The 24,541-nt window shown below is 52.2% G+C and overlaps 2 protein-coding genes across 8 annotated transcripts; one reads left to right on the top strand and one right to left on the bottom strand.

Moving 5' to 3' along the window:
- The first annotated feature begins 7 nt into the window (after nt 1-7).
- Nucleotides 8-9,188, top strand: MBD6 (methyl-CpG binding domain protein 6). 5 transcript variants are annotated; one of them, XR_005795484.1, is made up of 14 exons: nt 1,831-2,075; nt 3,121-3,184; nt 3,361-3,497; nt 3,795-3,897; nt 4,028-4,190; nt 4,420-5,472; nt 5,652-6,311; nt 6,588-6,743; nt 6,921-7,090; nt 7,212-7,625; nt 7,717-7,784; nt 8,000-8,063; nt 8,217-8,386; nt 8,974-9,188. XR_005795484.1 is itself a non-coding variant. In XM_040491616.1 (13 exons), exons 3-13 carry the CDS (start codon nt 3,385-3,387, stop codon nt 8,289-8,291), a joined length of 3,039 nt encoding a protein of 1,012 aa, XP_040347550.1. In that variant the 5' UTR covers nt 8-70; nt 3,121-3,184; nt 3,361-3,384; the 3' UTR covers nt 8,292-9,188. The 5 variants fall into 5 exon arrangements, 4 of the variants coding, with proteins under 4 accessions (XP_040347550.1, XP_040347549.1, XP_040347552.1 ...); XM_040491616.1 differs by lacking the exon at nt 1,831-2,075 and adding an exon at nt 8-70 and having other exon boundaries at nt 8,217-9,188; XM_040491615.1 differs by having other exon boundaries at nt 8,217-9,188.
- Nucleotides 9,189-9,332: 144 nt separating this feature from the next.
- Nucleotides 9,333-23,707, bottom strand: DCTN2 (dynactin subunit 2). Of its 3 annotated transcripts, XM_040491603.1 has the most exons (16): nt 23,499-23,707; nt 22,489-22,557; nt 19,346-19,354; nt 16,845-16,850; nt 14,172-14,268; nt 13,930-13,991; nt 13,262-13,360; nt 12,619-12,779; nt 12,276-12,426; nt 11,878-11,943; nt 11,625-11,663; nt 11,370-11,447; nt 11,210-11,281; nt 10,865-10,967; nt 10,662-10,753; nt 9,333-9,798 (listed from the first exon to the last, which is right to left on the bottom strand). In XM_040491603.1, the coding sequence occupies exons 1-16, from the start codon at nt 23,532-23,534 to the stop codon at nt 9,712-9,714; spliced, it is 1,227 nt and encodes a 408-aa protein (XP_040347537.1). In that variant the 5' UTR covers nt 23,535-23,707; the 3' UTR covers nt 9,333-9,711. The 3 variants fall into 3 exon arrangements, with proteins under 3 accessions (XP_040347537.1, XP_040347538.1, XP_040347539.1); XM_040491604.1 differs by lacking the exon at nt 19,346-19,354 and having other exon boundaries at nt 23,499-23,706; XM_040491605.1 differs by lacking the exons at nt 16,845-16,850; nt 19,346-19,354 and having other exon boundaries at nt 23,499-23,705.
- Between the last annotated feature and the right edge of the window lie 834 nt (nt 23,708-24,541).

The raw sequence follows: 24,541 nt of genomic DNA, 5'->3' as shown, positions 1-24,541 counted from the left end.
CCTCCGGCTTGGGGGTAGACGTTGTGTTGGACCCGGAAGTGGCTTTGGGTCACGAGGCTTCGCGGAGGAGGTGAGTGAGTCATGCGCGCGCGCGGAGGGGAGAGCTGGAGGGGGAGGGGAGGAAAGGGGGGCGGGGATGATGCAATGTTTGGCAACCGGTGTCTTCGCGCGCACGCGCAGGGGACTACAAGGGTGGTGGGAGGTGCAGGGTAGGGGGGTGGTGTAGGGGAGAAGAGAGGGCGGGGCGCCAGGGCCCGGCTCCCAACGGCCCCAACGGCTATCAACCGTGGCTGCCCCCAGGCTGCCTGAGAAGCCTCACTGCAGCTTGTCTCCCTCAAGAGCTTTGATTCCGCCCACCTGGCATTAGCCCCCGTTTCACCTTCTCCATAAGAGACTCCCATTTTGCTTGGTCCCCTCCCAGTTAATGGACACAAGGCCTTTTAAACCAACCGCTTTTGAAAGTTTGCATCCAGCCTACAGGACTGCCTAACGTCTTCTTAAAAAGGTCTTCTCTTTTAGCCCCCAACTCCCCCAGAAGAGGCCGAGGAACTTGAATACTTTTGCTTGTCATTTTCAGCTCCTTTCAGAACAGCACCCTTAACTTTTATCTTTGTAGTTTCTGATGGGCCCCCAGCATGCCAGGATTCGTGTCCTTTGACCAGTCGAGCCGATTCTCACTGTTTTCCCCACTTATCATTCCCCCACGGTGCCCTGGCGCTCTTCACGAAAGCTCAAGACCCGCCCTTTTCACTGTACCAGATGCCCAAGTCCTGTGACTCCCTGGTGTGAGGAGCCTTGCACTAGCCTCCTGCCGCGGAGGTGCCTTGGGCTGCGTTAGAGCCTTTCGCGTAGGACATTGCATGCACTTGAGCGCACAACTGCTTTCGACTGGGTTGTCAGCAGCCCAGATTCTAGCCTCAGCTGCTCCTCACTTGCCCAGGGATCCCAGGCCAGTCACCTAAGTGTGTGCCTCAACCGTTCTTATTTGTAAATAAAAGATAATGAGTTGTGAAGGTAAAATGAGAGAACTATGAACTTGGAGGCAGCCTGAACAAAAGTGAAAAGCACCATTTAAAATGCGAAGTATTTTTCTTGTGCCATTAGGTAGAAAAAAGATGCCATGTGGCGTCCGGTTACATATACTGTCATACCCTCGTGGGGGCAGCCAGGGTTCAGTAGAATCTGTCACAAGGTCGGTTGTGGCTGGAAGACAGGTATTGGTGGTGGTGTGACAGTGACAGGTCCTTGGCCAGGCCTGCGCTGCGTTGCTCCAGACCTCCATTTCCCCTTCTGTAAATGGGAGTGGGGGGTGGTTTAGACCAGATGGTCTCTCCTGCCCCAAAGACATGACCAGGTTGTCAGTGACAGGCAAAGGTCATGTGACTTGACAGGCTCGAGGTCGTGTTGTGACATGTTGACCTGGGGAGGCGGGTCAAGTCCCAGCACACTACCCGGGAAGCCTTTGGGGCGGGGCAGGGCAAGTCGCGACTTTCATCTTTTGGGGCTGGCCCCTCCCGGACCTGGCATTCCTGGCTCCCCCAACAGATTGTGGCTTTAGAAGGGGCCCCTCCCGGGGAGGGCTGGGATTGGCCACCAGTGGCCTGGGAAGAGGCTCAGATCCTTCCGCGGAGGGCGGGGGGGCCGCGTGGGGTGTTTGTTCTCTTGGGGATTAATGGGGGGTTGTGGGGGAGGGGCAGGCGCGCTCCCGCATGCGCACTGCGGCCCCTCCTGTTGGCTCGTCGTTGTCCGCTGGGCGGGGGCCCGGCCCCGCCCCTCTCCCGTCCGGGCAGCGGCGGCGGCGGCGGCTGCGGCGGTGGCGGCGGCAGCGACGGCGGCGGCGGCACCAGCCTGCGCGGTGCCTTCTGGGAACGGAATCCCCAGGGCTGCCCCTGGCCCCCATGGCGCATGCGCGGGAGGCCGCTCGGTGATCCGCGGCGGCGGCGGCGGCGCTTCCTGCTAGGACCGGCCGGGGCCGTACCGGAGGCTCGGGCTCCACCGACCCTCCTCCCACTCCCTCCCACTCACCCTCTGGGCCGCGACTGCGCAGGGCGGGGCCGGCCGAACCATGGGCCGCGGTGAGTGCAGGGCCCGGCCCCCCCATCCCGCCCCTCCCCCTCCCCTCCCCTCCAGTCCCTACCCTCTGCCCCCTCCGCGTCCTCTCGGCCCCTTTCCTTGGCCTCATCCCCACTTCCCTACCCTCACCTGCCCCCGCCGTTTCTCCCTCTCACTGCTTGACTTTTTGCCTTCTTCACCTCCCTCCCCTCAGTGCTTCGCCCACCCTCCGCCCGCCCTCTCCCCAAGTTCCTTCCTACTTCGTGCGCCTTCCCCTCCTCCCCAAGCTGAGGGAAGCAGGCTGGGTGACAGGGCGCCTTGTTATGAGAGGGAAAGTTTAGAAGCCGCCAGTGTGGGGTGGGAGCGATGGTGAGTTTGGAGAGGATACTTGCAAGGGTTTTTTTTTGGGGGGGGGGGCGTCCCCACATATCAGAAGAGAATCCTTCTTAGAGCCAATTTGAAGCCAGTGGGGTAGGAGGTGCTGAAGCCCCTTGCCTTAGGCTTGGGGGGAAATCAGGAGCTTTTCAGTGTCTTGGGAGAAGACAGAGCTATGGATCCAACCTTTCTTCAGAAGACCCAAATGAACTAGATCAGTGATTGTCTAATGAAACAGGCATGGAGGGGATCTGTTGGTACCACCCCAGCGGGCAGTTGGGCAATTGCCTGATGACCTGTGGGGCAATCTGCACTTTTTATGTGATCTTCCTGGGGAGTAGGGAACAGCAGGGGGCCAGACTCTCTGGGAAACTTCCTAGTGGCCTGGCATGGGAATTTGCCCATATTCCAGGATGAAGTCTTCTGTCTCTGATGGGACAAAGGGGGCTTGTCCTTTATGTCTAGGAATTGGGTTCTGATTTCTTGGTCCCTGGTAGTGGAGGCTTTGATCCTCTGGTTCCTCAGTCCTGTACACGGAAAGGATGGTTGTGGACTCAGCCAAGAGAACCCTGAGATATGTGTGGGCACCTACCTCATGTGGTTAAGGATCTTTCCCTTGAGAGTATCCTGAGCTTTGGTGCTCTTCTGAGTTGGGCAGATTCCCGACAGTCCTTTCTCTCTCCTGTGTTGCAGGTGTGGGCTAAGCCGGAGGCCCCGGCTTTAGACTGGACCCCACAATGTTTGCAGAGATGTTCAGGTAGCCATGGTGGGATGGCAGAGAGTTCTTCTTCATTTTCTCTCTCAGCTCTCTGAGGGTTTCTCCATACTCCTGAGTTCTCGGGTCTCCCCAGAATCTTTGCCTTCCTGGAGTACTCCCTCAGGTACCCAGCACAGTTTAATCCTCCTAATGCCCACATGGATGTCTGTTATCAGGCACGTGGGAGCTGATTACACACAATGAATGGGGGCAATGAGAGCAGTGGAGCAGACAGAGCTGGGGGCCCTGTGGCCACATCTGTCCCCATCGGCTGGCAGCGCTGTGTTCGAGAGGGTGCTGTGCTCTATATCAGGTATGGCTCCTCAGAGTTCCCACAGTTCTGTCCTCAGGCTGTTCAGTGCCTGAGTTTTCTTTCCCACCCCTCCTCTCAAAGCTCGCATCTCTGGTACCTACCCTATTGCTCTCTGTTCTTCTTTCCTCAGCCTTTTTGCTGTCTGTATCTGGCCCTTTAAATCTGTTTCTTTCTCTTTCCACATCCCTTATCCTCTGTCCTTCCCAGGAAGGTCTTTGATTCAAGAACTGTCCTTTTAGGCACGTTTCCTGATATGGTGTCAACTAACTTTATATCTCTGACCCTGTCGTCTGCCAGCCCAAGTGGCACAGAGCTGTCTTCCTTGGAGCAAACCCGGAGCTACCTCCTCAGCGATGGGACCTGCAAGTGCGGTCTGGAGTGTCCACTCAATGTCCCCAAGGTCAGAGTGGTGAGGGGTGCCAGAGAATACAGGGATAAGCCAAGTGACCTACTGCAAATGACTGATCATGGTAGCTCTTCTCACAGATCTCACCCTCTCAGAGTCCCTGTCCGTGACTCCTGCCTTACAGGTTTTCAACTTTGACCCTTTGGCCCCGGTGACCCCGGGTGGGGCTGGGGTGGGGCCCGCATCAGAGGAGGACATGACCAAGCTGTGCAACCACCGGCGGAAAGCCGTTGCCATGGCAACTCTGTACCGAAGCATGGAGACCACCTGCTCACACTCTTCTCCTGGTGAGTTTTCTCCACTTTCCCGACAACTGAGGAAAACTTAAGGGCCTGGAGGAGGGATGGTGGGAGGAGCTCTATGAGGGGGAGCAAGGAGAAGGGTGGCGCGGGGAGCTGCTTGTTGAGAGGAAGGTACAGGGAGGTTGGGGATCTATGGGAGATGGGATGGAGAAGATGAAAGAAAGTTGTTGGAAGGGGAGCCACAGGCTGACCCTTCATTTCTCATTCATTGCAGGAGAGGGAGCGAGCCCCCAAATGTTCCACACTGTGTCCCCAGGGCCCCCCGCTGCCCGCCCTCCCTGTCGAGTCCCTCCTACAACTCCACTTAATGGGGGTCCTGGCTCCCTTCCCCCAGAACCACCCTCCGTTCCACAGGCCTTCCCTCCTCTAGCAGGCCCTGGGGGGCTCTTCCCACCACCAAGGCTTCCTGACCCAGTCCCTTCTGGAGGCAGCAGCAGCCCCTGTTTCCTTCCAAGGGGCAATGCCCCCTCTCCAGCCCCACCGCCTCCACCTGCTATCAGCCTCAATGCTCCCTCCTACAACTGGGGAGCTGCCCTCCGATCCAGCCTGGTGCCCCCTGACCTGGGCTCATCTCCAGCCCCCCATGCCTCCTCCTCACCACCTTCAGACCCTTCTCTTTTCCACTGTAGTGATGCCTTAACGCCCCCTCCTCTGCCCCCAAGCAATAATCTCCCTGGTCCCCCTGGCCCCCCTGGTCCTGCCACTCAGCCACCAGTGTCTTCAGCCACTATGCACCTGCCCCTGGTCTTGGGACCCCTGGGAGGGGCCCCCACGGCGGAGGGGCCCGGGGCACCCCCCTTCCTTGCTAGCAGCCTACTCTCTGCAGCGGCCAAGGCACAGCATCCCCCGCTCCCCCCTCCCAGCACTTTACAGGGCCGAAGGCCCCGTGCCCAGACACCCTCAGCTTCCCACTCCTCATCACCCCGTCCCTCTCAGCGTCGTCCCCGCAGACCCCCAACGGTATTGCGATTGCTAGAAGGGGGAGGCCCTCAAGCCCCTAGACGGAGCCGTCCTCGGGCCCCTGCTCCTGCCCCTCAACCCTTTCCTCTCCCTGAGCCATCCCAACCTATTCTCCCTTCTGTGCTGTCCCTGCTGGGACTCCCCACCCCTGGCCCTTCCCATTCTGATGGAAGCTTTAACCTTTTGGGGTCAGATGCACACCTTCCTCCTCCCCCAACCCTCTCCTCAGGGAGCCCTCCCCAGCCCAGGCACCCTATCCCACCCTCCCTGCCTGGGACCACCAGTGGCAGCCTCAGCAGTGTGCCAGGTACGTGAGTGTGGTAGAGCCTTCCTCTTCTCTGGTGGATAAAGGCAGCCAAGGTATTTAGGGGAGCTTAGAGAGGTCTTGGGTGGTTTTCTGGGTCGGAGGCATGAGGGTTGGGTTCTTTGGACACTGGGAGAAAGAAACACTCCTGTCCTGAGCTGAATTTTTCTTTTCCTTTGCAGGTGCCCCTGCCCCACCAGCTGCCTCCAAAGCCCCCCTAGTCCCCAGCCCTGTGCTTCAAAGCCCATCTGAAGGGCTTGGGATGGGGGCGGGCCCAGCCTGTCCTCTGCCTCCCCTGGCTGGTGGGGAGGCTTTCCCTTTCCCTAGTCCTGAGCAGGGCCTGGCGCTGAGTGGAGCCGGCTTCCCAGGGATGCTAGGGGCCTTGCCTCTCCCTCTGAGTCTGGGGCAACCTCCACCTTCTCCATTGCTCAGCCACAGTTTATTTGGCGTGCTGGCTGGGGGAGGGGGACAACCTCCCCCTGAGCCCTTGCTACCCCCACCCGGGGGACCTGGCCCTCCCCTAGCCCCAGGTGAACCTGAAGGGCCTTCGCTTCTGGTGGCTTCCCTGCTTCCACCACCCCCCTCAGACCTTCTTCCACCCCCTTCTGCACCTCCTAGCAACCTCCTTGCCTCTTTCCTGCCCCTGTTGGCCCTGGGCCCCACAGCTGGGGATGGGGAGGGATCTGCAGAAGGAGCTGGGGGTCCAAGTGGGGAGACATTTTCAGGTTTGGGAGACCTGCCCCCCCTACTATTCCCCCCCCTTTCAGCCCCCCCTACCCTCATAGCTTTAAATTCTGCGCTGCTGGCTGCCAGCCTGGATCCCCCCTCGGGGACACCCCCCCCAGGTGAGGATAGGGGAGGAGTGGATGGGACAGAACAAGAGGTAGAATCAGAGATGGGAGCTGGGAATCAAAGGCTTTTAGTTTCATGCCTGAGCTCTTCCTCAGGGCCTTTGGGGAGGGCTTAGTTCTTGGCTGGGGGTAGGATGGCTGCAAGAACTGGGTCTGTATTTAATAAGCGTGGCCTACTTCACGTGAGACTTCAGTGAGATCGTATACGTGAAAGTACTGTACGTTTGTTAAATACTTTACGCATATGGTGTTGTCATTCTTCTTTTTAGCCCTGTGTCCTGAGTGCCCCCCAACCTGGACCACCTACCTCCAGTGTCACCACGGCAACTACTGACCCGGGGGCCTCCTCTCTGGGCAAGGCCCCCTCCAACTCAGGGAGACCCCCCCAACTCCTTAGCCCTCTGCTGAGTGCCAGCCTGCTGGGTGAGCCTGAGGGAAAAGTCTGGTGTGAAAGAGAAGAAAGGAACCAGTAAAAATTGGGAGTAGAGGCTGGATGAGTTGGGGAAGAGTTTTTGACCCTGGGGTTAAGCCTAAGATTAATAGGGTCTGTTCAGCCTAACTGGTTTCCCAAGGGAGACTCCTGACCTAACTCCTCAACAGGTGATCTGTCTTCGCTGACCAGCAGCCCTGGAACCCTCCCCAGCCTGTTGCAGCCTCCTGGCCCTCTTCTCTCTGGCCAGTTGGGGCTGCAGCTCCTCCCTGGGGGGGGAGCTCCTCCACCCCTCTCAGAGGCTTCTAGTCCCCTAGCCTGCCTGCTACAGAGTCTCCAGGTGAGCCTGTGGGCGTGTGTATCAGGGACAGAATTTTTTCCCAAACTGGATGTACGACTTTCTGAGTTACAGTAGCAGAGTAACCATATCTGGGACTAAGATTTTATTTTTTCGCCTGCAGATTCCTCCAGAGCAGCCAGAAGCCCCTTGTCTGCCCCCTCAGAGCCCCACCTCAGCCCTGGAACCGGAGCCTGCCCGGCCTCCCCTCAGTGCCTTAGCCCCACCCCACGGTTCTCCCGACCCCCCAGTCCCTGAGCTGCTCGCTGGGAGGGGGTCAGGGAAACGGGGCCGGAGGGGAGGAGGGGGACTTAGGGGCATTAATGGTGAGGCCAGGCCAGGCCGGGGCCGAAAGCCTGGTAGCCGGCGGGAGCCTGGCCGACTGGCCCTCAAGTGGGGGGCACGTGGTAGCTTCAATGGACAAATGGAACGGTCCCCAAGAAGGACCCACCACTGGCAGCATAATGGGGAGCTGGCTGAAGGGGGTGTTGAACCCAAGGATCCATCCCCTCCTGGACCCCATTCTGAGGACCTTAAGGTGAGTGCAGGGTGATGGAGGTCTGGGCTGAAGGGCTCTGAGGAAAGACTGGGAACTTGGTTCCTTTTCCTAACTTTTCCTACACATACAGCCCGTGTTTTCCCAGGTGCCCCCAGGGGTAGTCAGAAAGTCTCGTCGTGGCCGGAGGAGAAAATACAAGTGAGTGCTGGGCCTGCCACAGTCCTGGCCTTCTCCCACTTCTTGATGGGTTTATAGAAATGTCTAGAGTGGCTTGGCTTTCAATAAGGCTCATGTTTAAATATGAACAGGATATTATGCCTTTATTATCCAAAAGTAGAAAGCTTCCCACCCAAACTCTGAGCTTCACCTGGTGCTTGGGGAGGTATTCCTGATCATCTGTGCCCTTATTGCAGCCCTGCTCGGAACAGCAATAGCTCCCGCCAGGACGTTACCTTGGACCCCAGCCCCACAACCCGCGTAAGTGTGTGTCAGGGTTGCGGGGTGGGGGGAATGGGGGGAGGTTGTAAGGGACGAGGCAAGAGAAGAGGATTAGAGGGCATGGGGAGAAAATAAAAGACTTCCCAATACCTAGCTGTTTGATCACTTCTTTCAACTTCCCCTCTTGTATAGGCGGCTGTCCCTCTGCCTCCCCGGGCCCGCCCTGGCCGTCCTGCCAAAAACAAGAGGAGGAAACTGGCCCCTTAGCAGCCATACCTGGAGCTGGATCTGACCCTGACTGGGGAGAGCTGAGTGCTGAGCCTTGGGAGCCCCTGCCAGCCACCTGCACCTGTGGACAGTGGGTGGGGGCACTACTCCCCACTCAGAGCACAAATGCAACCCCTTCCCCTACAATCCCATCCTGAGCCATTGCAGGGGGTAGGGAAGCTCACCCCCTCCCCCCCAAAGCCATGTCACTGAAAAGGCCTGGGGGGGGGTGGTATATGGCCCTCTCCCCACCAGGCTAAGGGGAACACCCCCTTCCCCAGGTCTTTTATTTGTTTAAGTTATTTTTGCACAAATGACTCTTTTATATTTAATTCGACTTCATTGCCTCCCTTCTTGAAGCCAGCAGGCTCAGTTTACAAACCTGTGAGCTACTGTTGGCTGCTGCCCTCCTTCCCAGTGAAAGGTACAAAGCAATAAGCATCATGCATTCCCCCCTCACCCCTCCAACACCCCTCTGCGTCTGGCTCAGGTTGCTCAAAGCACAGATCCCCTCTTACCCCTGTCCCCAGGTTTGAAACACATAGCCTCATTTCAAGGTGTAGCCAGCTTCCCTCTACTTTCCTCTGGGATATAAAAGGGGGTAAGGGGGCACAGAGAGCCCTCTGGGCCTCTCCTCCCACACACACTACACTGCCCCTTCTCCCCCCATCGAAACGCTCAGAGACGTTGTGATGATGCGACTGAGGATTATGCACCGTGGTCCAACCGGAGCGGCCAGCACGACCCGCTGTCCAGGGGCTGCCTCCTGCCTTTTCTTTTGTAAAGACAAGACCCTTGGGAGTTTTAATTCTGTTTTGTACTTGCCCTGTGGGGCCTCCACTGCTTTTCTATGGGAGACACTCTTAATTTAACAGATGAGAATATTTTGAAACTCTGGCTCTGACTCTGTACTCATTTTTTCCTTAATTTAAGAACATGTTACAATTTAAATCCTCTACTAGCGAAGAGCGGCTTAAACTGCCTGTTACACTGTGAAGGTCTGTCTCAGTGCCGCCTCTTCCCCAGGAAACACAGCAGGGGTCACGCAGAGTACAACGGCATTTAATGGTCAGAAACAGTTGTACAGTATTAACAACCAGCCACAGGAGCTGTGCTGGAGGACCGGGCCCAATCCTTCCCCACCCCAGGCAAAGCAGTACTGGACAGGAGCTGGCATGTGGCTGGGCCCGTGTCCCCAAGGCCTGAGGGGAGACCACAGTGTCATGTCCCTCCCCCCTCCACTACCAGTCTGTATTCATCAGAGGAGGGGTGTAAACCCCACATGCAAGAAGAACCCCTTGCCCCCAGTGTCAAATGGGATGGGGATGTGAGAGTTATAATGAAGGAGAAACCCTATATAAGCTGTTAACAGAGTTCAAAGGGGTAAGGATTACCCCTGTTCCACATCTCTTAAAGGTGCTCACTTTCCCAGTTTCTTCATCCGTTCATCAATGTTGGCAAAATTCCCCTCAACCGTGGACAGGTTTTCACGCATGGTGGTCTGCACCTAGAAAATAACGAGACGTTTTACTCTTTGTCAGGTCCAGGTGCTCACCTGGATGAGGACCTGGAGAAGTTCTCTTAGAGAAGACAAAAGAGACATGAAAGCCTAGCTGACGGGCCCTGGAGCAGGGAGGTTAGAGCAGCAGTTTTTAAATACCCATGGAGTCCGATGGACCCAGCTTAGGATCTGCCACACAGGCAGGACTCAGGCAGTACCATTCTTTGATCTGTTTCACGTGATGAGGGACATGTAAGATTTTGTTGAAGTGAGGGTTTTTATGGACTCAAAACTTAAGGAAACTGCCGTGTACAGGAAGGACATACTGTACTTGATATATTTTTTCATTTATCTTGACGGTCCTATCGTGTTGGGCTTCTCAGCTTTAACTCTGCCCTCAGCACTGAAAACAGTGCCTTCCAAGAGAAACTGAGGACTATGTGCTGGGCACTGGTAAGAATGAAGAACGTGAGGCTCTGCCCAGTGTCAGAGAAGAGGTGGCAGAACTAGGCTGGAGCCTGGCTGTTGACTTCAAAGTCCATGTTCCTCCCGGTGTGCCGTGTTCTGGATACAGGAGCATTTGGATGAGGACAGGGTAGGTGTTACAGGAAAAACTGAAGTTCACTGGACTCCTAACAATTCACCCGTTGGTGTTTCACCTAATCCGCACAACCCTGAGGTAGGTATAGTTTTCCCGATGGTGAGATGGAAGATCCCAGGTGAAGCAGTTGTCAAAGGTCCCATGACCACTGAAACACAGTAGACAGAGCAAACCCCTGCCACAATAACGTGTTACGATATGGGCCAAGGCAGAACCCACTAGTCTGTGCTAGCGAAGGGAGGCTGCAGACTAATCGAGGGGCACACACCTGGGTCAAGAGGGTGGTGTTGTCCTTGAGGGAACTAGCAATCATCTGCTGTGTGGTGTCCAAGTGTGTTAGCAGCTGACCAAACTGCATGGCTGCAAGAGAAGGTAAGAAAGAGACGGGTGAGGTTAGAATCCAAGACAAGAGGGAAGGAAACAAAGACTGCCCACTTTCCACTTTAGTTCCCCTGGCCGCCGGCCTCCCACCTTGCTCATGCAGCTGCTTGATGGTGACAAGTCTCTGCACCAGCTCTGGAAGGGTGGAGGCGATGGGGCTCCAGCGCTGTATGGTTTCATATAGCTGATGCACCTGGGGGTGGGGGGGGGACATGACAGGGCCCAGAGGGGGTGGCTGAGCGAAGTACACACGGGTCATTTCAGTAGGGTGGGACAGGACTGAAACACTGCCCTGACTTTCTCAGCTGATCAGAGCTTATGAAGACAGCACCTGGGATTCAATGCTCCCACGCTCTGGCAGGACCACCAGAAGGACTCCGAGAACACGAGGGAACAGGAAAGGGTATAAAAATGAGGGAAAGGGCTCTTCCTGACCTTGCTTTGTGTATCTGCATCCTCTACAGAAGCTTTATGCTTGGCAATCTCATTCACCTTTCCCAGGACACTCTGAAAACACAGACTTAAGGTTGACAGGGCACCCAGGGCTTCCAAAGTCCCAAGATACCTGTAATCCAGTTTGCCCTCCACTTAGTACCTGTAGCCGAGCCTCCACTTGGTCCAAAACTGCAAGGTCCAGGGCGTTCACCTTTGCTTGCAACAGCTCTACAGTCTCCTGGGGGTGGGGGTTGGGACAAACTTCACGAGAGAGAAAGGATCAGACTAGAAGAGCCCACCCCCATTCCACTGAAGGGAATTAAGTACAGAGCTACACACCCAAACACAGTTCTCCAAGCAAACCCGATCCCAGTATCACCTCTGTAATCCTAACACCGGTTCCTTTTACACTCACCATAAGAGAGGCTCCCTGTAGACCTGCTGAAAGGGGATTCTAGTTGGGAAAAGGAGGAAAGAAATCAGTGGTTCTTGTATCTCCACATGATTATTACCTTCTCCCATCCTTTCTGGTTCTAGCTGGCAACCCACTGGCTGGTCCGATAACTGAAGCCCTTCCCACTCTTTCCAGGGTTCTGTGGAATGCTGTGGACATTAGGAAGAAGGGTGCGGGATCCAAGGGTCAGACTAAGTAGAGGAGAGCACCTGACCTGAGCATCCTGGTCACAGCGGACGGTCGCTTCCAGCTCTGTCAGGCGCTTCTCAAGTTCTGCAACCTAGAGAGGAGAAAGGAGGTGCGATTCGCCACCCACCTCCCTGCTGCTGCAGCGGGCGCTAAGATCCTGCTCTTCTCTGCTTGTCCACTTGCCATTCCCCTCTCCTCCTCTCTACTCTGCCCAGGGACTCCTTTCACTGGAACACATCCCTAGTCACAATCTTAAAATCTTAACTGAAAGCAGATGGGTGAGGGAAACCTGGAACAAGACATCAAGAGGAACCAGAAGCATTCCCAGCACCCTCTCCTCAGATCCGATCCCTCGGAGGGAGGCAGGAAAGTCTTTAGGTCCACCTCACCCTGGCCCCCCAACCACCTTACGCCCATACTTACTTTGGCAGCTTGAGAGAATTTGTCCTGTTCGGGCCGAGAATGTAGTTCGTAAGTGACAAGACTACTATCTGCAGGGGTCCCACTGGTGGTCTTTCCCCCTGAACCAGCTCCTTTGCTGTTTTTTGTTGCTTCCAGCTGCAGCAGTAGGCGCCTGGGCCAGGAGACCAAATAATAAGATCAAGTCTTGAAGCATGTGGGCCAGCCCCGTCACTGTCATTCCTGCCTCATGTTCAGCATTAAGGAAAAACTGGGCTACCTCTCCCCTTAGTATCCTGGCCAGCACCTGGCTGAGTCCCCCTGTGCCCCAATCAGCAATGATTTCCCAACCACGTAGGGCACCCACTTAGCCAGAGCTCCATCGGGGTCAGTGAGGTTGATCGCCGCATCTGGTCCCAGCAGCTTCTCTAGGTGGGAAGCAACGAGCTGCTGCTTCAGGGCTGCTAGCTGTTTAGCCAGTACCACGGGGGTCAGCTTCTCTTCAGTGGCTGCCTCCTTCACCGTTGTCTGGTGTGAAGTAGACAATGAGGGGTGGCAAGTGTGAATCAAAACCAAAAAAAAGAGGATCAAGACCCTTAAAAATCGCTGTGGCTAGGGGCACCTGGGTGGTTCAGTCGGTTACGCGTCCGATTGTTGATTTCGGCTCAGGTGGTGATCTCACAGTTTCATGAGTTTGAGCCCCACATCAGGCTCTGTGCTGACCTTGGGAGCATGCTTGGGATTCTCCCTCTCTCTCTGTCCCTCCCCCATTCATTCTCTCTCCCTCTCTCTCTCTCTCAAAATAAATAAACTTAAAAAAACAGCAGTGGCTGGAAGTCACTGGATGGTTCTTACCCATCTGTGGCATTGAATGTAGATTTATGTATATTCCTAAATCTAGGAACCTCAGCTCCCTTAGCCAGTTGCTTAGGGAATGTTTTTCCTCCTGCTGTGAGGTCCTCCGCTGCGACATAAGTCAGAGCAGAGAGGGGAGAAGAGAGTTTAGTTACCTTGATTTTCTCAACTTCAGTTGTCAGCTCTTGGACCTCATGCAGTAGTCGCTGGTACTTTTGCTGTGGGGTCTCCTTCACTCCCAGACCCTCTCCAAGCTAGAGAGCAAGCACAGACAGGGAAGTTACACCTCTTAATACAGGGAGCTTCAAGAATTTATCCAAGGGGTGCCTGGGTGGCTCAGTCGGTTGAGCGTCCGACTTCAGCTCAGGTCATGATCTCGCGGCCCGTGGGTTCAAGCCCCGCATTGGGCTCTGTGCTGGCAGCTCAGAGCCTGGAGCCTGCTTCAGATTCTGTGTCTCTCTCTCTCTCTATGACCCTCCCCAGCTCATGCTGTCTCTCTCTATCTCTCAAAAATAAATAAACATTAAAATTAAAAAAGAAAAAAAAAAAAGAGAAAAGAATTTATCCAAACCCTGGGCCCAAGTTATAAGGGTATCCTATCCACCTCAGAATTCACAACAGCCTAGTACAGAAAAACTGGAGGTAGCTAGAGGCCTGGAGACTCTCCAGAGCAAACAGCAGGGGGACTAAGCACCCCAACTGTATCCTGCTGGGTTCCTCAGGATCCCTAATGAGAGAAAAACTCAGAAGCCTGACTGTATTCTTTGGTTTCTCTCCTAAACAGGATCACTGTACCATCCCCACCAACACACACACAACAAACCATCTCATATTCTCCAGATTCATATCCTGTTCTCTTGGTTTTTCCAATACGATCTGAGAAATCTGCCAAGAAAAGAAGATAGAATTGAGGGCCTGATCTAGGCCCAAGGCAGTCATGGGCTCAAGTGACTTGACTGTCAGGGCTACCATGAGAGATCTCCATGAACGACCCTTTCCCCAAAGCAAAAGTCACCACCGCCTGAGGATAGGCCTCCCCCCAACCAATTTCCAGCCTGGTCTCACCAAGTCCCTTTGTCCCCACTCTCTTGTCTTTGAACTTGTCATAGGCAGCATTGGGATTGACAATGATGTGCTCCACACTTGTGCTCGTCAGCTCCTCCTGCAGGAATAGGTAGTTTAGGCCAAGGGCAGATTCATTCTCCCCCCAGACTTCCCTGACCCCACAAAATCCCCAAACCATTAGAGGAGACTGGGCCCTACTTTCCCAAGGGAAGAGAAGGGCAGTTCCACTCCAAGCTGCTAGGCTAGGCTCAGCCTAGGAAACGGAAGCTTCCCGGTAAATTTAGTCTCAGTTGTATAAATATTAACACCCTGATTCAAGTGGGAGCAGAGGTAGCATAACCTCCCCACCCACTCTGTACATAAGCCTCCCATCCCCCGACCCCATCCAACTGGGCCCTCCCGCTTATCTGGCACACACCATGCACTCGGGGCAAGAAACCAACCTGACCTCTTTTAACCTCCCCCTCCCGAAAGTAAATTTCCTTGCTGCTGAGGAAGGCCATTTCAAGCTAACCTTCCATCCTCCTGGGGGTTGGGGAGAGGAAGGATGGCAGACAAGCAAGCTGCTAACTCCCAGGGTGAATACGCTGCTGAAGGGAAGACACCAACTCTTAGACACAAGAAGAAGGTTGGCAGAGGGCCTGACCAGCAGCCCTGTTTCCAGGCTGCCATGAGGGTGGGGAGTTCAGGGCACACAGAAAACAGGCAAGAGAGTAATATATTCTCTAAGGGACATCTTAGAAGCGATAAGCGTATGTGCCATCTGCTTGCCACGAGGACCTGTGGGTAAGGGCCACGCCTAGGTCCTCACATGGAGGTGGCCCAGCATCTTTTCGAAGAGAAGCTGCAGCACCTAACTGTTCTCCCTGAGTCCTTGGCCGTGTCTCAAGCACTAGCTCTTCCATAAATAGGGCGCGTGGTGAAGAGAAGGATAAAGACAATTTACCCTAGGGACCGAAGCAGAGAGGTTCCCTCCTTACTAGTTATCGACTGGCTGTTCAGATTCCAGTAACTACACCAAGCCGGGGCACTCCAAACTACCCAACCCCGTCACTTGTCAGCAGTCCGACAGCTCTCTCTACATTACTGAAGGAGCAGGGAGGAGACCAGAAGTTCTTTTGTGCTGAGGATGCCATCTCCATCTTCTACAGGAGGCAGAGTGAGTCTTTCCTTTCACTACAACAATGGTTCTCACCCCTGCCTGCACAGTTGCATCACTTAGAAAATGTAAAAACAGGGGCGCCTGGGTGGCGCAGTCGGTTGAGTGTCCGACTTCAACCAGGTCACGATCTCGCGGTCCGTGAGTTCGAGCCCCGCGTCGGGCTCTGGGCTGATGGCTCAGAGCCTGGAGCCTGTTTCCGATTCTGTGTCTCCCTCTCTCTCTGCCCCTCCCCCGTTCATGCTCTGTCTCTCTCTGTCCCAAAAATAAATAAACGTTGAAAAAAAAAATTAAAAAAAAGAAAATGTAAAAACAAATCAAAAGACAATTAAAATTAAAAAAAAGAGGCTTGGGCTCGCCTCTGTAGATTCTGATTTAATTGTTCTGGGGTAGGATTGGGATAGCAGGCCCGTTGAAAAGCTACCCAGATGATTCTAATGTGCAGCCGGGACTGGACAGAGTCTCTGCCTGTGTGTGGGTATTGGGGGTGGGGGTGGAGGATGATGATGGAGAGACATCATGAAGAGCAGCAGCATCTCCGGTCTGCTACTGGAGAAGGAATCAGTGTGAGTGGCAGCTTTAAAAATAAGGGAAAGGATGGAGTAAGGAGAAAACATCAACTTTGATCTTTACCTCTTCTTCAGGGAAGTGCTGAGCAGAGGGGCAAGAGCTAAAGATTAAGGGAAAACAAAAGGGTTTGATGTCCCATAATGCAAGGGTAAAGAGACAACTGGGCTCCAAATTATCAGCTCTTTAACCTTCTCTGAAATGTTCGGCTAGAACACTCACAGGCCAAATAACTGAGTAGTCTCTGGCCTCTCTTGTCTGAGAAGGACTCCTGATCAGGAGTGGCAACAACCTTCTCTTAAGTTCATAATCAAGAGTATGCCACTCCTCCCTGTGAGTGCTCCAGTCAAGGCCAATGAAGTAGAAATCCATTAAAAAAAAAAAAATCCTCCTAAAAAGAGAAATGGGAAGCACAGACTATAGACCAAGGAATGAAATTAATCATAGATACCATTTGTTAAGCCCTTATTTTGGGCCAGGCACTATGTTGATGAGAACCTACTTTCTTACATGCTTCCTAAATAGGGAAGGAGACGAGCAGAAAAGGATCAACACACAGACCGTGAGTCTCAGAGGTCCTGGACGGTGACAAGAAGGAACAGTGCTTTCATGTCACTATTCCCACTTAGGACCATGTCCTGGATCAGGAGAGGAGCTGCCCGACGCGGGCATCGTCTCAGAGCCTCTCCAAGGATGTGGCCCCAGAGACTCAGGTGGCCGACACTGTTCAGTCCTCCAGTGGCACCCACTCCACCAGTGTCTCAGAGATCTGGGGGCATGGGCTAGGGGCAGTATCATTACAGTGATTTGGAAGATGGGAAAAGGCTGTCAGCTGGGGAGGGGCTGGATAGAGGGATTCAAGATTTAGCAGAGACAAAAGGACAGAGGAACAACTGCCCATCACAGCACACCCCATTAAAAAGCAGATGAAAGGTCAGGCTTCTTACCAGCTCCTTGTGGTTTCCCCAGAGGTGAGAAAATCAAAAGAGTTAAAAGGAAAGGGAGTGGGGAAATGGGGGTGAGGGAGGGAAAAAAAAGACAAAATTGTTATTAGCAAATTGTCACATGCACTATATGATAGCTTCAAACACACTGCACCATAGGGCCCAGGGGAGCCTAGCAAAATTTGGGGGCCAAGAAGTTTCAGCTGGAGTCACCACATACCCCAAGAGAAAGAAGAGCCTGGGACCCTTTCCTCTCTGGTGGGGAGACTGTCATGAAGCTTTGCCATTGGCAGCAATTTAAGATCATCTGGGAACTAGTGAGATGTTGCAAGCTAGTGGCATGGAACAGGAAAGTGGGGGGAGACAAGGCTGAGGTGGACAAGGCAGAATGCGAAGCAGAGACTATGGAGATTCTGAGGACATGTAGCTGATTGAGGGCTCACAATTCTCAAGGTGGGAGCTCATGGTTCAAGTCTCGCTGTCTCTTGGTTTCTCTAGTCTTGAAGAATTAGACATTTGGATGGCAGAATTGGTGACAATGAGGGTGCCCATGTGGATGGTTTGATATGACTTTAGGTTAGGCAGAACAAAATATGTCAGGAGATGGTGAGTTTCAGGAAATATGAAGTCCCTAATTGCAGCTCCGTTCTCATTCTCTGCTGTCAGAGTAGAGACAGGGCAAGTCCTGGTCCCTTGGATAGTCCAGTGTGTTTGTATCCATCTTGATTAGTTGGTAACTCGCCCTGCAGCACTGAGGGAACCAGAGCAACTGGGCCACGATGTGCTAGCACAAAAAGTGTAGAGGACACCAAGATTCACAGGCTACCAGCACATGTGCAGAAAATGTTTCTTCAACCCTCTGTTCTCAAGGTTCACAGAAGTTAGCGGGTGGACAAGAGGGAAAGGTGAGAATATTTTAAAGAGGCCTTCCTTGAGTCCAGCCACATAGATAAAGTTCTCACTTCTAAGCAAGATTGGTGAAGAAGTGCCAGGAGGGGAAATCTAGCTGTATGCCCTGCCTCTCCAGGAGCTCTACTGATGGGCACACAGAATGGTGGAGGATTGAAGATGGCTGTGTATATGAAAATGCATGCTGGGACAAAGACAAGTGCTTCCTGCCCCAGAGATTTCAGCTAGGTACACCTGAGCCTCAACCTCTCCGTCCTGTCTGATGCCAGGGTCCAGCTAATCCAAGACTCCTGTTTCAGCTCAGGGTCGAGGCGGATCCAGGCCCTGTGGTCTACACTGGGATGTCTCTGCGCAGAGTGAGCAGAAGCACTCACAGGTGCACGCATGCAAACATACGAGGGGAGGCACACACACACACTACCTTTCTCTTACTTGCCCCACCAAGCTAAAACCAGCTTGGGAGAAACTCAAAGAAGGAGAGAACATTGAGCCGTAAGCTCAAGTTCCAATCATGAGGAACAAGCAGAATGGGGGAGGACAGAAAATCAAAGAAAAGGAAAAGTGGTATATTAGTTTGTAAACAGTATATACCATCTCCAGGGCTGTCCCACAGGTGCATTGTGGGATGATGAGTTTTTCCTCATCATCATTCTTATAACCTAGAGTAGTGACAGTCACCATGGAAACAGTACACCTAGCCACCTCGATTGGAACATTCGAAGTGCCCTGAACTCAGGTACCAGCTTACCTGGTACATGACTTCCAGTCCCTCTCACTAATGGACCCCCTGACTCCCCAGGACTGTTTGGCTTAATGGCTGTGCCTCAGAGGGCAAGACCTGAGGTTCTAGATCAGACAGCGAAAGAGGCCACTGCTGCTCTCTGAGCTCTATGCCAACACTGCAGCCAGGAGAACTTCAGAACCACGATGACAAGGAAGTTGGAGAGTGCTGTAGAATAAAACTGTCCAGGATGGATCAACACAATGCTGACCATTCATCCATGGTCAGGAGGGGTACAGAAACAGAGACTCATGAAAGCACAAATAACCCAAGTTATTACTTTAAAATTGCACGTAACACTCCTTTTCCATCCCATTTACCTTTGTCTAAAGGCTTAGCACAGGAACATTAAAACGAGTTTTTCCAAGGGGTAATCTACATACAGCTAGGAAGTGAGGACTGTGATTGTCCTCCTTGTTCTTCACCCTTGTCCAGAATGGCTAACAGTCCTTTTCTCCTAACTTCATTTCACTCTGAGGAGAAAAAAGCCAACCCCCTTCTAACTCCAGCCTCTAAATGCCTCATATCCAAAAGCATTCCTAGCCTCCATGTTTCTATTCCATCCTCCACTGGACAGTTTTATTTTGCAGACCCCATAAGGGAAAGAGACAATGATTCATGGACCATAGTTGTACTTCTAAACCTGGATTAATGATTTTTAAACACAAGGCCAGCAGGCCCCTTAGTGACTCCGCTAGGGACTCAATAGAATGTAAAACGATTAGCTACACCAATAGCACAGTGACAGCGCATTGCATGCAAGATGGCAGATGAAAAAAAAAACATGCAGAGAAGAAGCATCGAATGGTCTTACTTGTGCAAACTAGTGTCCAGGCAAGGTGGTGAGGAGGGAGGATGGGGGAAGCATTAGGAAAAACTCAGGTAAGTTCAAGAGTGCCAACAGTCAATGAACACAATCAAGCAAACTCTATGATATCTCAAACCATAAGGAAGACAACGTACTGTTTCTCATCTCGGGCCGGGGAAGGGTTCCGCAGTATCTGCCCTTTGAAGAACAGCCTCTGCCAGGGCCCCATTGAACTATGGCTAGGTCACGTCTCCCCTTTCACATGGCATTAGAGATGGATAAGGCATAAAGGGAGAAACTATACCCCGTTTCTAGGGAGGTTTTCTAAGTTTACTTTCCTTGCTCCAGCAGTCCAAAAGCCATGAGCAGAATGCCTTACCGACCCAAAGCAGGCTGTGGGCCCAGCAGGGAGGGAATTCCAGTTGGGAATTAACTTTCCTGCTAAGACATTTTTAAAAAAGTCTCCAAACAGCCCCGCACCCAAATCGACCTAGGAGTGTCTGAGATACAGAGATGAGATTCTCCCAGATTGAAGAGGAAAGGGCTAGCCTGTGCATCTGCCTGGCCCATTCATTTTAGAGTATCTTACTTCCTGCTAAAATTGTTTTAAAGGGATAACAGGAAAATCAGGATCATCTTTAGCAAAACTTAAACCTTTTACACTACTTTCCTCCCTCATCCTCCCCACTATGAGAACTGTAATACCTTTACGTTTAGGTTAAACTAGCAATTACAATCTTTAAGGGATGTTAGAGGACATTATCTCCTCCAGCACCTCATTTTTTTTTTCCACAGTGGGAAAATCAGAGGAAGGAGGTTAAAAGATAGTGAGGGTCAACACTTTGGTTATTTCTTTAAATAAAAATCTGGAGATCCCCCAAAAGGTTCCATAAGGATTTGGTCATATTGGTTGTCTTCAGGGAAGGGAACGGAGTGGTGGTAGGCAGGGCTAGGAAGACCCTTTAGCTCTATGTGCCTATATTGTCTATTTTAAAAACTGATAAAATTAAAGTTGAAAATAATCTGGAGACTAAGGCAGAACATTCCGTTGCTGGGAGTTAGGAAGGTGACTGAAAACCTCATGGTTCAGCCACAATACTGGTGATGTGCACTGTCATCTGTGCTAGGTCTTGGGAAGGCAGGTGAAAAAGCTATAGGCTGCTAGTGACAATCCAGACCTCACCAACACGAGGTTTCTGGACTAAGTACAACTCACATCTCTTCAAGTTGCACATTTACATCAATATTAAGAGCAGGAACAGAACCATTACTCAGCTGACTTCCCGAAAGCTGTCCTCCTAAGGCCCACAGGGACACCCAGAGGCCAGAGAAATTAGCTGACATCAGTAAACATCTCAGCTCCCTGCCCCCACCTGGGCTCCTGAAGCAGCTGAAGGTCTCCCCACCTCACCCACTCCTGCCTAGTGATGAAGAGTCATTTAGTTGAGCCTTAGGTGACGCAGGCAACTCGACTCTTCCTGCATGTACCATCCAGCTCCCATCACGCCTATTCTGTCATCCTAGGCAGTATGCTGCAGGACATGAACACTTTGGGTATCCTCTCCCTATCAGCCACCCCACTTACTACTGAAATAAGCTTTTCAACGGGGAGAAACAACCAATCACGGCTGCACATTCAGGGACGTCCACGCTTGTCATCTTATTAAGAAATATTCCAGTACTTTCAAAAGGAAAACTACAATGTATGTTTTGGTTTGGAAAGGGGATTGCTGTGATACTGCCAGTCTGTATGCTAGTCAGTGACAAATGGACAAACTTCCATTGATCATCTCACCATGAAGGCTTGATACTTTATAGGCAGAGGCCTAGGCCAAAGTTGAACCGTCTCTGAAACAGGGCAGAGGACTGAAGTCCTCAGCTTATACACACCTGCTCTGTGAGGTCAAAGGCAGCTTCCTAATAAGATACATCTGGAGTGACAGGTGCACACCCAGGTCTTTCAGCAATGACAACATCTGCATTATCTCCAGATACTCAAGCTTGGGGGACAGACTGACATGCCAGAAAGTACAGAAGCCACAAGGAACACACCACTGAGAGGAGACAGGGAAGGTGTTCCCACAAAGTAGGAACCACTTCCACACAGGGGAAACCAAGTAAGGAATAAGAGAGTACGCCAAGCCATACATTATAAGCCAGCAGCCAGCATTCTCCAGGATTAACCAGCCCCACAGACAGAGCCACAGGACTTACAGACACACATACTGAGCCTGCTTTATCATCCATGTGACCTCAGCCCAGTTCTCTTTGGAATAGAACCTAAAACACATCTTGTAAGACACGCTTTACTAGTAGACCTTTGTTCTCCTTGGCCCTTAACATACAAGTTTTTACTGTGTTGGTTTCCATTCACTTAATTTTGTTTACTACATGTTTCCTATATGTATCCTAACTCCCTCACTAGTCTGGGGGATCCTTGAGGGTAGGGACATTTATTCCTCTGCGTTGCACAAAAACCGACACAGAATGAACACATTCAATAAACAATGCTAAGTGGTTCCCCTCATGGTTAAAATGTGTCCACAGCTAATTCCTTCCTCAGAGTTCATCTTAGATCTGAAAGTGCTAAGACACTCTCCTTTGCTGATATGAAATATTTATGTTCTTTCTCAATTTTTTTTTCTCTGACCATATTCCTTATCTTTCTACAATCTCCACATCATTTTCTCACTCCTTGCTCAAAGGATACTGGGTATTCATGTAAAAGTGTATTCCTCTATACTTCAAAATCTAGCTCTTCGTAGGATACACTAATGGACATGTATTGAGTGAAATATTTTATGAAATCAAAGGCCTAGTTCCTAACCTCAAGTAGTCTGTAAGTGCTCAGACTCCATGATTCATTACCATGGATTAGCATCCAGAGGTCTACCTAAATCACTAGCCCCAAACTAAACTGTTTTGAGAGGTATTTCGACTTTGTTTAAAAAACCCAAGGATCAGGACTTGTTGGCTATAATTCCACTGACTTCAATCTCCTTCCTGGCATGACTCATTGCAACCTACATACCTCCCAGGCTGGGTTGGCATACCCGCTTATTGTTGTGGCTCACCAGAAAAGGGAAAGGGTCTGCCTAGGGGAGAGAGGTTAGGGTCCAGAGGAGTCCTGAAGCAGCACATGGTCTTACCGCATCAAACTCCGCTTGATCATCCTCAGGTAGGTCGCTGGTTTCATAAACATCTGGTTCGTTCCTGGCCTGCAGACAGAAGCAGTGACCACCCTACCTCATTACCCAGCATCCACCAATATCCCTAAACCACTCCATTTGAATAAGCTAACAGGGAAGGCAGGCTGTGAGGCCAAGATTCTGTTCCTTCTCTTCCACCTGCCCAGGGAACTGTATGTCAGTTCCCAGTCTTGAAGGCATTGGGATGACAGCAGGGACAACTGGGACCTCATGGTAGATGGCGAGTGCAAGTGATGACAAAGATGTTATCCTGAATCAGAATGGGGGCGGGCCCTTGGCAATCATTATATCAGAAGTAGGAGAGGGCTATCTTCAAATTAGGCCACAGCCTATACACCACTACCCTAGCACACTGGCACAAAGGTTTAGAGTGACTCAGGACCTTAGTACTCAAAAGTACTGTAACCCAACCCCCACCCTTGAGAATGCAGGCAGGGCAACACAAAAGGAGGGTACAGGCCGGCATATGTGGGGGTGGGCCACGGGGGTGGTCGGGTTTCTTGGAGGGCAGAATTTTCTATCTGGCACAAGAAGGGTTCTGCCAGGTTAACCTCTTCTTTGGCGGGTTGTAGGCCATCACCAAGTGGCCTGGTATGTCTGTTTGGAGTGGGGACGGGGGGGGGGGAGATAATGGGGAGATTTGGGGAGACACGGGTGGTGCTGACACGGCTGGAAGAAACACTAGGGCACAAGCGATAAGCGCCCAGAGACGATGTCTGGGCGGAGAAACCGGCGACTGCCGGAAAAGGGGCCTGGTAAGCCATTCCGCGGCAGGGCCAAGTCGGGTCAGAAGACTCCGGAGGGTGCTGCGGCCCGTCGGGGAGCCAGGGGCTGGAACCCTGGGGCGGAGGAGGGGCTGCAGGCGGGAGGGGTCACGGGTTAGTGTCTGTTGGGGGTCCTTAGTAGGTCGGGGGTGCGGTCCTGGGAGCCGGGGCTGGCCCTGTACTCACAATGCCGGGAAGATCGGCGTACTTAGGGTCCGCCATGGCGGCGGCGAGGCGGGGTTGGGGGACCGGGGCCTCGGCGGAGCCGGGGCCGGTGTTCGGGTAGGGGAGAGGCTGGGTCCGGGTCCCGGGCTAAGGCGGCGGCAGAGGGAGCGGCGGAGGAGGTGGAGAGCAGGAAGTCTCGCGACAGGAATCGCACAGGAGAGAGAAGGGCAAGGCAAGAGTCGCGAGAACAACCCGCTACCACACCCCTGGAGAAGCCGGGATTGGCGAAAATGCGGCCAGGGAATGAAGTAATGGCGAGGGACGCAGCCTGGGATTATGGGACATGTAGTCTTGGCCGATAGGGGCTTGGACGGAGAACGACAATAACGCGCCTTGGGAGTTATTTCACACAACTTCTTTTCTTTCATTTTTACATCAGGTCTATGATAAATGTTTTATAATTCCTGTTTTTCAGAAGAATTCGTTTGGGCTTCCAGAAATTAAATGACTAGATAAAAATCACACATCCTGTCATGCTGTGGCACAGAAAGGGCTTCAAAAACAATAATAGCAGGTAAAATTTAGTAAAGGCTTAGTCATGTTAGGAATGAAAATAATCTTCTCAAGTTAGAGATATCAGAAAAAATACAGGACACCTAGGCAAATTTGAACTTCAGATAAATAATAGTTTTTGTAGTATAAGTATGCCCCACATCATTTTTGGGATATACTAACACACACACACACACACACACACACACACACACACACACACTCACACACACACACACTCACACACACACACACACACACACTCACACACACACTAATAGTTTTTAATCTGAAATTCAAATTTAACTGGGCATCCTGTTTTGTTTTTCAAATCTGGCAATCCCATCTCAAGTTCATAAATAGGTAAGTGGTAGCTGTATGTCTGAACACACTCTGTGCTTTTTTTTTAAATGTTTTTTTTTTTTGAGAGAAAGACACACACACACACACACACACACACACACACACACACACACACACACAAAATCTGAACCAGGATCCAGGCTCCCAGC

This window comes from Herpailurus yagouaroundi, unplaced genomic scaffold, assembly GCF_014898765.1.
Source record: "Herpailurus yagouaroundi ecotype Mexico unplaced genomic scaffold, PumYag 182, whole genome shotgun sequence".
NCBI classification, from domain to species: Eukaryota; Metazoa; Chordata; class Mammalia; order Carnivora; family Felidae; genus Herpailurus; species Herpailurus yagouaroundi.
Note: the sequence above shows the minus strand (reverse complement) of the source record. Positions and strands in the feature narration are given on the sequence as shown.